This window comes from Pediculus humanus, genomic scaffold (assembly GCF_000006295.1).
Source record: "Pediculus humanus corporis 1103172107500 genomic scaffold, whole genome shotgun sequence".
In the NCBI taxonomy this organism is placed as follows: Eukaryota; Metazoa; Arthropoda; class Insecta; order Psocodea; family Pediculidae; genus Pediculus; species Pediculus humanus.
The window spans coordinates 455943-471888 of NW_002987116.1; the positions used below are offsets into that span (position 1 = coordinate 455943).

General features: G+C 28.7%; 4 protein-coding genes across 4 annotated transcripts in view; 3 read left to right on the forward strand and 1 right to left on the reverse strand.

Moving 5' to 3' along the window:
* The window catches only part of Phum_PHUM156840 (uncharacterized protein), a gene marked incomplete at both ends in the record, with an annotated part of 2765 nt that extends 785 nt beyond the window's left edge, over positions 1–1980 (forward strand). The window contains 5 exons of the mRNA XM_002424808.1: positions 162–411; positions 763–984; positions 1056–1338; positions 1418–1622; positions 1682–1980. Coding sequence (XP_002424853.1) covers positions 162–411; positions 763–984; positions 1056–1338; positions 1418–1622; positions 1682–1980 — 1259 coding nt within the window. The remainder of the gene's footprint in view (positions 1–161; positions 412–762; positions 985–1055; positions 1339–1417; positions 1623–1681) is intronic.
* Positions 1981–2703: 723 nt separating this feature from the next.
* Positions 2704–5803, forward strand: Phum_PHUM156950 (exocyst complex component, putative; the record flags this gene model as incomplete). Its single annotated transcript, XM_002424809.1, has 10 exons — positions 2704–2731; positions 2982–3241; positions 3382–3608; positions 3698–3851; positions 3921–4237; positions 4319–4463; positions 4568–4879; positions 4976–5201; positions 5285–5478; positions 5600–5803. The coding sequence occupies 10 exons, from the start codon at positions 2704–2706 to the stop codon at positions 5801–5803; spliced, it is 2067 nt and encodes a 688-aa protein (XP_002424854.1).
* An 880-nt stretch (positions 5804–6683) lies between these two features.
* Phum_PHUM156960 (thioredoxin-2, putative) lies at positions 6684–9568 on the forward strand (the record flags this gene model as incomplete). Its single annotated transcript, XM_002424810.1, has 3 exons — positions 6684–6710; positions 6827–6931; positions 9380–9568. 3 exons carry the CDS (start codon positions 6684–6686, stop codon positions 9566–9568), a joined length of 321 nt encoding a protein of 106 aa, XP_002424855.1.
* Positions 9569–11712: 2144 nt separating this feature from the next.
* Positions 11713–15939, reverse strand: Phum_PHUM156970 (Coatomer subunit beta', putative; the record flags this gene model as incomplete). Its single annotated transcript, XM_002424811.1, has 16 exons — positions 11713–11751; positions 11832–12121; positions 12201–12330; positions 12409–12616; positions 12707–12863; positions 12942–13176; positions 13275–13465; positions 13556–13703; positions 13767–14017; positions 14117–14316; positions 14391–14624; positions 14705–14867; positions 14947–15145; positions 15229–15377; positions 15450–15801; positions 15916–15939. 16 exons carry the CDS (start codon positions 15937–15939, stop codon positions 11713–11715), a joined length of 2970 nt encoding a protein of 989 aa, XP_002424856.1.
* Between the last annotated feature and the right edge of the window lie 7 nt (positions 15940–15946).

Below are 15946 nucleotides of genomic sequence, written 5' to 3' on the forward strand. Positions count from 1 at the left end.
CATCAGCAGGATAATACAAGTTTATCAGCTGTCGGTTCAGAAGCGATGGAAGTTCTAGAATATTAGAATCGGAAAGCATACCGATTTTAGAAGAAAGTGAGTTATACACATCCTCATTCATTATTTTTAAAATTTTAATTTTAATTGTATTTTTTTTGTAGCAGCGGGTTCTTCCGGTGATGAAAAAAGTACAAAATTGTTAACAAGAGGATCTTCCTTTCAAAATCAAACGAGAAATACGCAAAAATTTAATTTGAAACCTAAATTATCTCTACGTAGCATTTCAGATGAAGACGTCACGGATAAAGATTTAACGCAGTATAGAAACGTCGAACCTAAATCTCCCAAATGTATTTCACCGAAAAGTTTATCACCCAAACAATCGACAAAAACGAAAGAATTTAATTTCGCGTACGTTAAATCAAATAATAATAATAATAATAATAATAATAATAGTGGAATATTAAAAAATACGGAAAATTTCGTCACGACAAAAAGTATTTACGAATTCAAATCGAAAATACAACAGAGAACGAGTTTCGAAAATGAAAATTTTTCATATCCTAATAAAAAAAAAATCAAAGCCGAAGGGAACAATAATAATAATAATAATAAATCAGGATGTGAAAAATCATCAACGGACGTATTAATACCAAACATTTTAATTTCGTGTCCGGACATGTCGTCGGCTGAGGATGATATAGTTTTAAACGATTCCAAATCGACGGATAATAATTTAAAAAAAATAATGAACGACATAAGAAACGATTTAAAAGAAATGGAAATAGTTAGAGAGAAAAAAATATACGATGTTGATGAGGAAACAGTTGAAATTAATAGAAAGGATAAAATGAAAAAATCAAATATGGCGGCGGCGGTGGCGGCAGCGGCATCATCATCGGATAATAACAATAAGGGAAATGATGGCGGTATGAGAAGAGGAAGTCAAATAATGAATGAAGGAAGTCGGAAAAACAGTTTCAGGTATGGGTAATTAAAGAAGAAGAAGGCAAAAATTTATGTAAAATTGTAATGTCCTTAAATTGATCATGCAGGAAAGATAGTGTCAGTTTTACGCAAGGTGACTCGAGCGGTAGCTGTTCGACTCTCATGGACATAACAACTAAAACGGACGAAGATCTCATAATATCATCGACGTCTAAAAATCAACGTCAAAAAGGAAAAAGAAAAATAAAAAAAAAATTATCTTGGAAAAAAAATAATAAAGAAAAAAATGCCGGCGATGATGACGACGAGGAGGATGATGATGAAGATGATGACGATGAAGAAGAAACGACAACGCAAGAATGTCTTCTTGGTGGAAAACAAGAAAATGCAGTGAGTTAATTAAATAATAATAATAATAATAAAGTCAAAGAAAGGTTAGAGGTTAATTTATGTTAATTTGTTTTTCCAGACGGATGTTTCACTAAGATCGGTACTTAATCATATTGCTTACATAAATAGAGGACAACAACGCAACGGACATGAAAGCGGTGATGAAGATTTGGAAAAAGGAAGAAAATCAAAAGTCGAATGGGTATTAAACATAACCTATATAACGGCCATGTGGGGTTTGATGTTGTGTTTGAGTAATATGGGAAGAATATATAGTCCTTTTGGTACGTAAGGAATAAAAGGGAAAAATTGGGATCGAGTACAAAAAAAAATTTTGTTTTAGGAGTTCCAGATTCTCGAAGAGTCGTTTCATCTCTTCCAAAAGTTTCAACAACTTTTTCTTCCAATTCAACGCACCGTATAGATCACGTGCCAACAGGAGTATCAGGTGGATCAGGAGGTGGAGGAGGTAGCGAAATTATATTTTCTCCATGGCCGTGGTTATGGTTTCAAACATTTTGTCGAGCATTGGAATTAGCCATGGGTTGCGCAATGGCAAACATAACTCGACAACCTACTGCTAATTATAGATATCCGAGAACTTTAAGTCTTCGTCACAGAGATACATTTTATAGCATATAAAATTCTATAAATTTAAAATTTAAAAGATTTTTTTCTTTTTTTTTTTTTTTTTTTGAAAACGAAAAAGACAATTCTATTACCTATGTGTTCTTCATAAATATCTTCTTTTTTTTTTCTCGTGTATTTACGTAGGAATTTTTTTGTTTTTAATTCTAGCATGTTGTTTATAAATGTTTTTAAATTTGATATATATTATTATTATTATTATGTATAAATATTTAATATTCACAAATTTTAAATTTTAAATATTTGTTGCATCACCACACACACACACACACACACATTAAAAAATTATCGTAAATGTAATTTAAAAAAAAAAAAACACGAATTGAAATGTATTTTTTTTTTGTTTTTATGGCTGTGTTTTTAACTCACATATGAGTTTATTTTATTATTATTATTATTATTAATATTATTTTTATTAATTTAATTATAAAAAGAAAAGAAAAAAAAAGTATAGATAAATTTATTATAATATTTTTAATAATTTATTTTTACACTGTTAATCCGGTTTCGCTCATTTATGAATAAATAAAAATATTTATTTTAAAAATAATTGTCAGTAAAAATAAATAATTTATCGTTTCCTTATTATTATTTATCCCTAATATATTATTTCCCTAGGGAATAAATTTTTTTTTTTTTTTAAATTAACGAACGAATTATAATTAATAATAATTTTTTACGTTTCGAAAAGGCGGTGATTTATGAATAATATACAAAATGGTTGACAATTTAATTGAAAAATTTAGTTCTCTTGATTTTAATCCGGATAAATGTAAGTTTAACGATAAATAATTAACTCCTCGAGTATTTTTATCATTATTTTAATTTTTTTTTCCAAAATTTTCTCTGATTATTGTAAATTTTTGAATATTTTTATTATCGATATTTTCAACAGGAATTGAATTTACGTGGATTTTTAATGATTTTATCAACCGATGAAATATTTTACAAATTAATTATTATTATTATTATTTTTTTTTTTTTTTACTAAATAGATGTTAGAGAATTATCACAAAAATGCGTCGGAGGACAAGAACTTCAACAGCAGAGAAAAGCAATTCAAGCCATTTCCGAATCCACAAGTGTTTTACTTAAAAAAAATGTTTACAAAAATTACATACAATTTATTGAAACGGCAAAAGAAATCACTCAGTTGGAAAGTGAAATGTATCAATTATCACATTTATTGTTTGAACAAAAATCATTATTAGAAACTTTAATTGATTCAACTAATTTTAACGAATCCTTAGGAGAAGTTCAAGATGAAAGAGATAAACAAAAAAAAGTATTTATAATAATAATAATAATAAAATTACATTTCTCATTGTGTAAATTGTTTTCCTTTTTTTTTCAAAATCGATAACAGAATTTTACATTTGCTTTGCCCTTTTTTAGGAAGATGCAAAGAGAAAACAAAAAGAGGAGGAAGATAGAGTTAGAGTTCTTACATCGATATTAGAAAAAGTCGAAGGATGTACTGGACTTTTAGAAGTAAAAGACAGAGTGCTTTTATATGAGGGAGATATTTTGGAATTGGATCCAGTGGAATATAGTATAATTCATAAAACTCATGCTTATTTATTCTCAGATTCTTTAATGCTAACTTCTTGGATTACAAATAGGTGTGAAAATGTTAAATGTTTTAATTCGATTTGTTCGATTTGTTGTCGCTCATTACATAAGATAATTTTTTTTTGTTATGGGTTTTTAGGAGAGGACCAGCAAAGTATAAAATGTATGTTGTGTATAATTTAAATAGTATGGCTGTTGTCAATGTCAGAGATCTGAAAACAATAGAAAGAGCTTTTAAAATTCTAGCTTATCCCGATACGAGACTATTTCAATGTTCTTCGATTGAATCAAAGGTAATCATCAGAGTTTATAGAAATTAATTTTTCCAAAAATGTTAAACATCCTTTTTTTTTTGGATGTAGAAAGAATGGTTAGATCATTTAGATCAGGCTAAAAAAGCAATACTTGCAAGTGAAAAAATTAAAAGAGAATCAAGTCAAACTGGTCCTGCTCCCAACGAAGAACCAATAAATATAGATTCTCCTACAACTTTATTCGATGAAGAATCAATATTTCCAAATTTAAATTTACCAGATTGGTTTTTAGAAAGTCCAGAAGAAATCGATGTATTCATAGCAGAAAGACATTTTGAAGATGCTTTAGAACTTCTCAATAAATGCAAAGAATATTGTGATGGTTTAGACGAACAACAAAAAGATTCAGTTGTCATAGATATAAAGTATGTTTAATTTTTTACACAATAAGTTTTTCTGTTTAGAAATTAGTAGTATTGATAAAAATTATCGACAAAAATTTTCAGAAATAAAATTGAGAATAGGAAAAAAAATTTAATCGATGTTTTAATGAAAGAATTGGAAGTTTCACCGGATAAAAGTTTACAAGGTGGTTTGAGAGCGGCCAGACGTGCAGTCAGACTTCTCATTGCATTAAATAAAACGATACAAGTACGTTGTGTTTAGCTTTTTTTTTTTTTTTTTTTTTTCAAGTAAAAAGTATAAAGATCCATGTTTTTTTTTATTTAAAATTTTATTTTTCAATTTAAACATAGGCATGCGAATCCATGTTAAAACTTTGCACGAGCATAATGAAGAAAGAATTGAAATGCGTTAAAAGAGAGGGTGCCACGATTTTATACATCAGGCAATTAGGTACGATATTTTATCAGACGCTTTTAGACGTGGTCGAAGAATTTCGTAAAATATTTCCGGAGTCTTCTGCTTGCTTAGCGTCACTCGTCATTTGGTCGAATTCCGAATTAACTCATTTCATGTCTCACGTTATTAAACAAATATTTGTACCGCAATCGGGATTATCAATTATATCGGAATGCGTTTCTTGTTTGAGAGAAAAAAACAGTCAGGTTGATATTATCAATACAATTATTATTATTATTATTGTTATTGTAATTGTAATGTAATTATTATTATTATTATATTTTTTTAACTTGTACATTTAGCTTTGTAACTTTGGATTAGATCTTCAATATCAAATGGATGGAATGTTTTTAAAACCTGTGACTTTAGCACTTCAAGATTCTAGAGATAAATTAATAGAAGCTATTAAACATAGGTCGGGAGAAGAAAAATGGCATTTAATGAATTTATCAAATAAAAATAATTTAAATAAACTCATATCGGAATTTAATGATTTGGGATTGACTAGTGTGCATGTTTACACGAGGGGTATTATTACATTTGTTTATTTGTTGACATTTTCATGTGAATACCGTTGTTTGTTGTTTGTAATTGAGAAAATTTTTTTTCAGGAGATTGTTGGCTCGAATTAACATCAAACACTGTTGCTTTTACAAAATCAGTCATGACTCTTTTCGAAGATTGCATGAAATTATATTCTTCTCATTTATTTCATGTTATCGAAGACGTACTGTATGAAATATTCAACATTCAGTTTAAAGTTTTACAAAGTGCAAAAAAATTACACAAATCGTCAGAATCTGAGGTAATTTTTTAATGAAAAATATGTATCAAACGATTATGAATGAACACGATTTGACGGCCATTGTTTTCATTTTCTCCGTACGAGAATTTATTTATTTATTTATTTTTTGTTTTTGTTTCAGGCTCAAATAATTAACAAAAACGTCAAATTTTTATTAGATGATGTTTTGAAGTTAATAGAAAAAAATTTTGAAAATAAAACAAAAATTTCGTCGGAAAGAATAGGAGGTCTCACTACAGAATATAATAATTTAAAATTAGGTATTGAAAAACCCAAACCTGCACCTAGATCCATAACTAAATACTCATCAGAAGAATTTATTTAACCTCTTTTTATAAGATTTTTATTTATTATTCTCTAATAATTTAGATAATATTTACAGTATTAATATGTACAAAATAAAAAATAATAAAAAAAATTAAATTATTATCAAATTCGATTCACAATATTAATAATAATAATAATTTTTTTTAACTCATTAAATAAAAAAAGTAATAATTATATGCACAATTATCATTATCATTGATTAACATATTGATTACATAATAATAATTATTTAATAAATTAAAAAGATTAATAGTTTGAAAGTTTTTTGGAAGTCTTCAAAGCACATTAAACAGTTTAATATCGAACACGTTTTAAAATTTGTTTTTATTACGTAGTACAAAAAAATTTCCCGCGAAGTTTTTTATGAACGATATTTATTAACGATTAAATAATAATAACGTAATATTAAAAATTTTTATTAATGATATCATCAAATTTATTTAAAGATTTTTTTTTCTCACAATTTAATAAAGACGAAGGGATTTCTTAGAATAAAAAAAAAATTTTAAAGAAAAAACATGAGTTAACGGAAATGAAGTGGGAGAGAAGGTTAAAAATTAACGTAGTAGTTGAAATCCGTCAGCCATTTTGATTAGCAGTATATTAGAAGGATAGTTGTGAGTTATTTTCAGTCAGAGTGTGACACTCTGTGAGTTTTCTCAGTGTTTTTGTATTTTATTATCATTGTGTATTAGGTTTTAAATTAATTTCATATAAATTTAATCATCAAAATGGTTGTCGAAGTTAATGGAAAGGTAATTTATTTGAATTTTTTAATTTTTTTAATTTATCAATCGGTTATTATTATTATTATAAAAAACATTATCTGATTACATTAAATAAATATATATACGTAGCAAATTTTGAAATCTTTTCTCATGGTATCGTTAACCATGTTTGAGCATGTAAAAAAAAAAAAAAAAATCAATCGTGAAAAATAACGTAGAAGAAAAGAATTTTTAAATCCCTAATGGTGATTTTTTTTAATTTTTTTTTTTTTTTTTAAAATGTTTGATTACAGAAAGATTTATCAGTCAAAATCCAAGAAGCAGGAAACAAGCTTGTTGTGATTGATTTTTATGCTGTTTGGTGCGGTCCATGCAAACAAATCGCGCCGAAAATAGAGGTAAATTTTACAATTATTTTTCTACGACCTTGACACAATAATTTTAATATAATATCAATAATAATAATAATAATAATAATAATAATAGTAAGAAATTAAATAACGTTAGGTAACTTTTATATATGTAGCAAGGGGTTGTGAGTTGTGAAGGTTGATATTTAAACTCAAATGAAAAGAAAGAAACAAATATTTTAACCTTTTATTACTGAGTCATTTTTAAGAGTTTTTAATTACCATTTTGTCTCTTTGACTTAATGATAATAATAAACGATGACAAACAATTTGGTAAAAAAAAAAAAAAAAAATTTTCTCATCTCATTTCGCTTATAATTGTACAGAGTTATCCAATATTAAATAACTAACCAAAAAAAAAAAGTAAAATATTTATTGTATATAAATATATCTCAATCACGAGTAAAATTTGAAACAAACAAACAAAAAAAAAATTATCATTACAGATATGACATGTTTTTATTTAAATTAAGCATATTTAAAGGTTGATAATAATAATATCTTCTTTTTAAGTCGCTAATCAATTTCTTTGATTTACTGTTTTTGTGTGTGTGTGTTCATAACGTTTCGCTTAATATTCAGTGTTATTAATGATTTATCGATTTGTTGTAAATGCATAAACCAAATGTTTCAATATTTGCATAATCATTTGAATTCATAAAAAAAAAAAAAAAAGTTGAGTGTGCTTTTGTGTGAATTATTGCTTTACCAAACGAGTATGTTAGCATTAAGGTATTATTTAATTTGCTAATCAAATCGATGCCATCATTCATCTGGTCATCATCATCATCATCATCATCATAATTATATTTCTTATTATGATAGCATTTAAAAATAAAATAATGATGATGTTTGGCCTGTTGCTTAATAAATGATGTCATTCAGTTATACATTTTATGCTACAAATTTGTGAATTTCGATTCACATGTACATAAAGTTTTACGAATATTCAGTCGAATTCATTTTCATATTTACATACACAACTTTCACAATTTAAACGAATGGGGGGGAGGGAAGGGGAAAGGGGTGGAAAAGAAACATGAAATTGTTTTTTTAATTATTTAAAAGTAAAAATTAATTGAAAATTTAATCAAGAGTAGTGAAAATGAAGGTTTAATGTTGAAAAGTTGAAAAAAAAAAAATTACTGGAACTCTTATTAAGTTGTTGTCGCATGACAAAAAAAAACATTTTGTTGTTGTTAAATTGTTCAACAAACATTCTGTTGTTGTCATTATTATTATTATTATTACAATTATTATTATTATTGTCATTGAAGGTGATGCCTTAGCTGTTTAATCAATAAATATATATACATAAATGTATATATATATAACACAAACTACCATGTATTGTATTGATCAAGGTTAAATTATTCAAGGTCACCTGGTCGTTAAATCTGGTATTAGTCAAAGTTAATAATAATAATAATAATAATAATAATAATAATAATAATAATAATAATAATAATAATAATTTTTATTAATTTTCATTGAATTCGTGATTTAAACATGTAAAGAAGAAAAAATTTTCCAAAGAGATAAATGATGATTTGCAAATATTGCATAACAAATGTAATTTCTCTACTTCTCTCTCTCTCTCTCTCTCTCTCTCTCTCTCTCTCTCTCTCACACACGCACAATAATTCCTCGTAAACTTTCTTCTGTGAAATTTTATCATTATTATTATTATTATGTTGTCATTAAGGGGGACCTGTGAAAGGGCACTGTGACATGTCGTTATCGTTGTGAGAAAATTGTTTTTTTTTTTTTTTTTAACTACAACACTTTTACCATTGAGATGATAACGTGTGAAATTTGGGTCGTGAATTGCGTAAAAGGAAAAAAGGAAGGAAGGAAGGAAGGGAAACCAAAATAGGAAACCTTATTTGGAATTTTCCCTCGAGAACATCGACAACTGAGGAAATTGCGTGCGTGCGTGCGTGTGCGTGTGCGTGTCATTGACATTTTGTTTTACGAAGGTTTCTTTTCTCTATTTATTGTGGTCGGTTATCCAAATTTTTCCCAGGTCATATTAAATTTATATATATATTTGGAGAAAAATAGGGGGGGGTCTAGTGGGTGTTGGTAATGATAGAGTAAACGATGAGAAAAAGAAGAAATATATTCGGGGGGGGGGGGGGAATCATTACAAGTTTCTTTTTAAAAATATTTAAAATTTAACAACAATTTTTTTTTTACACACACACACAACGAGCATACGATGGGATCAAAAAACTTTTTATGACGTCATCACGCTCATAATAAAATTTAAATGACGTAATTTACAATATTAGTCATATTAGCAAGTTTTCCTCTCTCTGTCTCTCTCTCTCTCTCTCGCTCGCTCTCGCTCGTTACTCGCTCATTCCCCCTCTCCTTGTCCTCGTCTTTTTTGACGTAATAAATCAATATAATTATTATTATTTTTGTTTTCAGGAATTGGAATTGCAATACACGAACGTGGTTTTTCTCAAAGTCGACATTGACGAAAATGAGGAAATAGCAGCCGATTACGACATATCCGCCATGCCCACGTTTGTATTCATTAAAAATGGAAACAAACTCGATTCTTTCACCGGTGCAAACATAACAAAACTCCAATCGACAGTCGACAAATATTTATAAAATGGAGAGGAAAATAAATAAATAAATAAATAATAATAAAATACAAAAAAATAACAAAAAAAAAAAGAAAATTAGAATAAAAGCCGACTGGTAAATGGAAGGAACAAAAAAAAAAAACAAGCAAAAGATTATTTATATATAAATAAATAAATAATATAATCCACAATTCACTCACACATCAGTATTTCGTTTCACAAGAACAGGAAGAAAGGAAGGAAGGAAAAACCACATTTTCTCTGTCTCTGATTATTTTATTTTCACTTGCTCTCTCTCTCTCTCTCTCTCTCTCTCTCTTTTTGTGTCACGCACGCACACGCACACACACACTCAAATACACATTCGGGAATTATGAACAAAAATGATGAAATAATTTCACAAGTATAAAGTCGTACTACTACTGCTACTACTCAACTCATAAAATTAACGTTTTTTTTGTATTTATTTTACTTTTACTATTATTATCAATATTATTATTATTATTATTATTATTATTATTATTATTATTATTATTATTATTATTATTATTACTGTTATTAATAAAAATTTTGTATTGATTAAACTAAAAAAAAAAAAATTAAGTCATTTTAATAATTTGATTGGTTTATTTATTTTTTTTTAAAAAGAGTTTGTTGTAATTTACAAAAAAAAAAAACAACAACAACAACAATAAACAAACAATAGAACAAACAATGAACAAACAAAAACATTGTGCACGTGCACGTGCACATGCACACGCACACACACACACGTTTTGTAGTGTTTTACTCTTGCATTTAAATTTTGTTAACAAAAAAAAAAAAATTTTTTTTTTTTTTTTTTTTAATGGATAGAATGCGTTTGTTGTTGTTGTTTGTTTGTTTGTTATTGATTAATTTTCGGTCGATTATTATTATTATTATTATCTTTATTTATTTATTATTTATTTATAAAAAAAATTTTAATAAGGGATTGTAAAATTCATAAATTTTTTGTTTTTTTTTTTTTTGATTGATTGTAAATGATTGGGTGTGGGTGTAAATTTATTATTATTATTATTTAAAATTTGAGTAATAATAACAATAATAATATTAATTGTAATTTCGAAATGATAATAGTTTACTTTTTGATCGGGATTGAGAAAAAAATTTTTTTTTTTTTTATATATATCGCCGAAATGAAAAAATGGCGCCGCCATTTCGAATTAAAAAAAAAAGTGCCTTTAATCTTTTTTTTTTTTTTTTTTTTTAAATAAAAGATTAAAAATAGTTTTGAAAATCAAAAAGTAAACATTACGTCGTTTTGAATGAAAAAAACACAAATTTTTAATTATTTTGTCCCGGTAATGATTTTATTTTTATTTGTAAAAAAATTTTTTTTTTTTTTTTAAATAGGATTTTTAATTAAATGAGAAAACGTTTTGTGGAATTTTGTTTACAATTTATTTTTTGAATTTTATCCTTTGTTTTCTTTTGGCGACAAATTTCCCTGCAAATTTTTTTCCCTCCCTTTTCATTTCAGAACGTTATTTTAGTTTAATTTGGGTAAGTGAAAGGATCAAACGTAACGGTTTTCTTTTAAAAAAAATTGTAATATTTTGTAGTGAGGTGAAAATTTATAATAATGTGGCGTAATAAATAAATAAAATGATGTAATCTGATGATTTATATTAGTTTTAAAATGTCAAGATCAAATAATTGGACATTATTAAGGTTTTTTTTTCATGTGGGATTGACCCTGCGGCCATTGAGTAAGTTTATTTTACAAATTTTTTTTAAACTCTTTATAATAATAATTTAAAAGAAAGAAACGAATCGAAATCTTTATTTTTTTTATAAAATGAAAAGAAATTTAACTTATATTTATTATATTAACCTCAGAATTGCCATGACATTGCAATTTACTCATTAAATCTTTTTAAAAATTATAATTAATGATAATGATAATAGTAAGATTCAATATCAAAATAATTTATGGACACGCAAGCTTTAATTTATAAATATATATTTATATTTTTTTTATTAGTTAATAATAATCATAACAATTTTCATTTTCATTTTCTGCTGATGCATTTTCAAAAACTGGGGGGCACATATTTAACAACCCTTTTTTTCACTTTTCTTGCCTTTCTTTTCTTTCCCTTTTTTTCAACTTTTACCTCTAGTTACTTAATCATCCGTAAGCAAATTTTCATCAATATTTATATCCTAAAAAGACAAAAAAAATTTTTAAAAAAAAATCAAAACGATCCCAACAAACAGACAAACAAACAAACAAACAAACTCACAGATATATCAATATTATCATCTAATTGTAAGTTATCTAAATCAAGTTCGAGGTCATCTTCATCTTCATCATTATTATCATTATTAACGGGGGGCGGAGGAGATGAAGAAGAGGGAGGGGGAGGGGGAGGATGATTGGTGACAGGTCGGGGTGAATTTTCCATTTTGTGGTCTCCCACGGGCACGGGTTTTAACGGTTCCACCATTGATTCCCTTTCGATTATTTGTTCCGAAAGAATTATTTCCGACCTGTTGGAATTTGTTTTCAAACTTTCGATTCGTTCGGGTGAACCTTCTACAAAAAAAAATCCTTTTAGTGACGTCATCACCACCACCACCACCGCCACCCAAGGCGGAAATTTATCCTTTACCTGCTTCCAAAAACATTTCGTTATCGTCTTCGTTTTTCGACGCGAATAAATCCGTTGTCGGTATGTAAGTGAATTTTCCACTCGATTCTGCTCCTTTCATTTCATCTATGGCGCTTCTCTCGTGATTTTGCTGTTGGAATAAAAAAAAAAAAAAATCAGGAGAAATTTTCCTAACCCCCCTCCCCACACCACACCACACCCAACTTACCGGTATGTGTGGATAAGCGGCAGCTGGTAATTTTTTCTGACTTTCACCCGCCAAATATTGTTCCGTTTTGAGAGCATCCAACAAATTTGGGAAAAGGTTATCGTATTGATCCGGACTCGCAAGGGATTGTCCGGCTTTTTCGTTGACTTTACTCAATGATTCACGCCACAATTCGACAACGTATGAAATTTTACTAGGCATGTAAGTTCTGCAAAAGAATTTACATAAAATTGTTAATCGAAATCTTATTCCCCGTACCGCGCCCTTGTTTTCCGCGACTCTCTCGAAACCTTATTACCTTGCGAAAAATGCAGCTTCCGGAAGTCTATCCGTTGTTATCAATATGTCTAAACATTTATCTAAATCTCCGTATAAGAAATAGGATAAAAATCCAACGTTGTTTTTACCATTTTCAATGCTGCTACTCCCTAATTTTTTTATCATTTCTGCATTCCCTGTAAAATTTATAAGGATGAGAATAATGATAATCATTTTTGAAAAGGTTTTAATTTAAAAAAGAAAGAAAAACTAACCGGAAGCTGTAGCCAAGAGTAACAAACCGCCGAAATCTTGAGCGTTGTGAAGGCATTCTTGCGCCAGCGTCAATTCACCTCTTTGTATTGCCAAATCCGCCAATTGCCTCCATTTCTGTTGTGCCTGTGCTTCTCTAGCCAATGTTAAGGCAGTGTTGAGTTGTCCTAATTGAAGTGCTAAATCGAAACGGTGGTCCGGATCCGTAGAAACGGCTAAGGCTTGTTGTTTGAAACCCTACGGAGGGAAGGGGGTGGGAGAAAACAAACATTTTTTTTTTTTTAAATTTCAATTTCCCAGAGAGAGAGAGAGCGAGAGAGAGAGAAATATCTCACTTGTTTTTCCAAAAAATGTGCCACTCTTGTCCTATATTCGATTGGAATGGTTGGTAACACTCTGTCAGCTATGGCAAAATCTTGCCTCATGACAGCAGTTTGATATTCGAGAACTGATAATTGTAAACTGTAGGACACGACGTTTAATTCCTTATCTCCCAAATAGAGTCTATTTTCTTTCGCGATGTAACCTTTAAAAAAAAAAAAAAAAAAATTTTTTTTCCCCTTTTAAAACGACTCGAACCTCTTAAAAGATGAACCTCTTCCCCCCTCATACGAACCTAATAAATAAACCGTGTGATCTAAATGCGCTATGGTCACGATTTCTCCACCGACGTAATAATTAATTCTATTTACGGAATTTGTATATATAAAACAATCACCGACCCAAAGTCCCGTTTTGACAGTTTCGTGAACTTCACCCAGTACCTGAAAGAAAATTCAAAACTTAAAAAATTAATATGACTCAATTAGAAAATGTTTGCTACTTACCTCGAACGAATCCTCGATTCCATCTTCCGTTATCGATTGTTTATCTTGTCTCGCTTTAACGACGGCATTTTGATTGTATTTCAAAATAAAATAACCTTCTTCCGTAGCCAAACAAACCAATTCGCCATTTTCACTCCAAAACACGTGTTTGGGTTGAATGTCGATCCTCCTTATGAGTTCTAAACTTTCCCAATCGTAAAGTCCGAGACCCGAACTTGATTTAACTCCTAACAAATAACCTCCGAAAATTCCTAAAGTAAAGAGAGAGAGAGAGAGAGAGAGAGAAAATTAAGATCTATGAGAATAATTAATAGGAGGTTGGGAATATTTTTTTTTTTTTAAAACCGAACCTTCTGCTCCGAAATCAGGTTTGAAATTTTTTCTTTCTTTAAAATTTTTAAATACTTTTACGGTGGAGGAATTTTCTCGAATGGCATATTCGCTTGAATCTTGTGCCCAAACGAATTCTTGCGCAGAACCAAAAGCCTTATTTCTTAAAGCCATAGCGGTGTAAATTATATATTCTCCATCTCCGCAAACGACGACAAACCTGAAAAAAAAAAAAAAAATTTTTACAAACGTGACGTAAAAAACGAATTTTTTAAAAAATTAATTAAATTTTACCTTCCGTTGGGATTGTGTGCGATCGTTTGAGGATATATTTCACAGCTTCCCATGTCTTTAACGGCTAAAGGTAATCTTTCTCCATCTTTGACGACAGCATCTTCTCCCATGGCTTTTAAATTTGCCTGCTGTAATTCCGAGTGTCTTGCCCATATTAATTTTCCACCATTCACATCCATGGAAACTGCTGGTTCTTCTCTACCTACTTTGACTAAAACACTACCTTCGTCGTACCTGAAATTTTACAAAAAAGCAAAAGATTATTATTATTATTATCGTGTGTTAAAATTACTTTTAAAAATGTGAATATTTACCCGACTGAAACGTAGTTGCTACCACGTAAACTAGCTATTGTCCAAACTCTTTCCAATCCGTAATTAAGGCAAGATTCCAATCTGTATGTTCCAGCATGCCATATTCTAACAGTACCATCTTCAGATCCTGTTAAAACTATAGGCAATTCCGGATGAAAGCAAACTATAGAAAAAAAAAAAAAATTTTCTTTACTCGTAGAACCTTCATGACATCATTAAAAATTTTAACTTTTCTTACATACCTGCTGTAACATTTTGTGCATGGCCCTCTAATGTTTGAACACATGTTTTATTTTGATAATCCCAAATTTTAACATATCTATCATCTGCTCCCGATATCAAATATGGTTTGTCCCCACCGTGATAATAATCAACACAATTTACTCCTTTTTCGTGACCCTCTAGAGTAAAATTAGGAGTCGAAGAACCAAGTTGCCAAACCTGAAAGCCATTTTAAAATTTTACCTTGTGAAATACATTTTTCAGGTTTCGAAATAAAAATATTAAAATGAAAAATGATTTACTTTAACGGTTCTATCTAATGAAGCGCTAGCGAATGTGTTATTATCTTTAGGATTAATTACTATTTGCATAACATAATGTGTGTGTCCCTCGAAAACTTGTTGACATGCCCACTGTTTTTCCCAATTCCACAATTTAATAAGCATATCATCTAAAAATATTTATATATTTACGATAAAAATAAAAAAAAATCATTTAATTTAAGTACATTAACAATAATTACCGCTGCTGGTTAAAATGTATGGTTGAGTTGGATGCACTGCAATGCATCTGACATAATCAGAATGAGCTTCAAAAGCGTGAACTCTTTCCAATGTGTTATAATTAAAAACTCTGACTTGCATGTCATCCGAACCAGTAATCACCCAATTTTTTCTAGGTACAAATCTGGCCGATCTGACAGGTAAATCGCATACTTCAAAAGTTTTAGTTAATTGACGTGTCTCATGATTCCATACATCAACAATACCATTGTAAAGTGATGAAAGAACCCACGGTTCTGTAGGATGTAAATCGACACATTTAACCCGGTCTGTTCTTGTCGTGAGTTTTCTCTTTATATCTAAACGAAGTGGCTATAATGAAAAATAACAAATTTTATTTAAAAAACCCAATATTTTTATTTTAATGATCAATCATTCGATTTCGATGTTATTATAATAAAAACGACTTTTAAAAAACAAATTGACAAAAATTTTATTTTTGTGACACATTACAAAA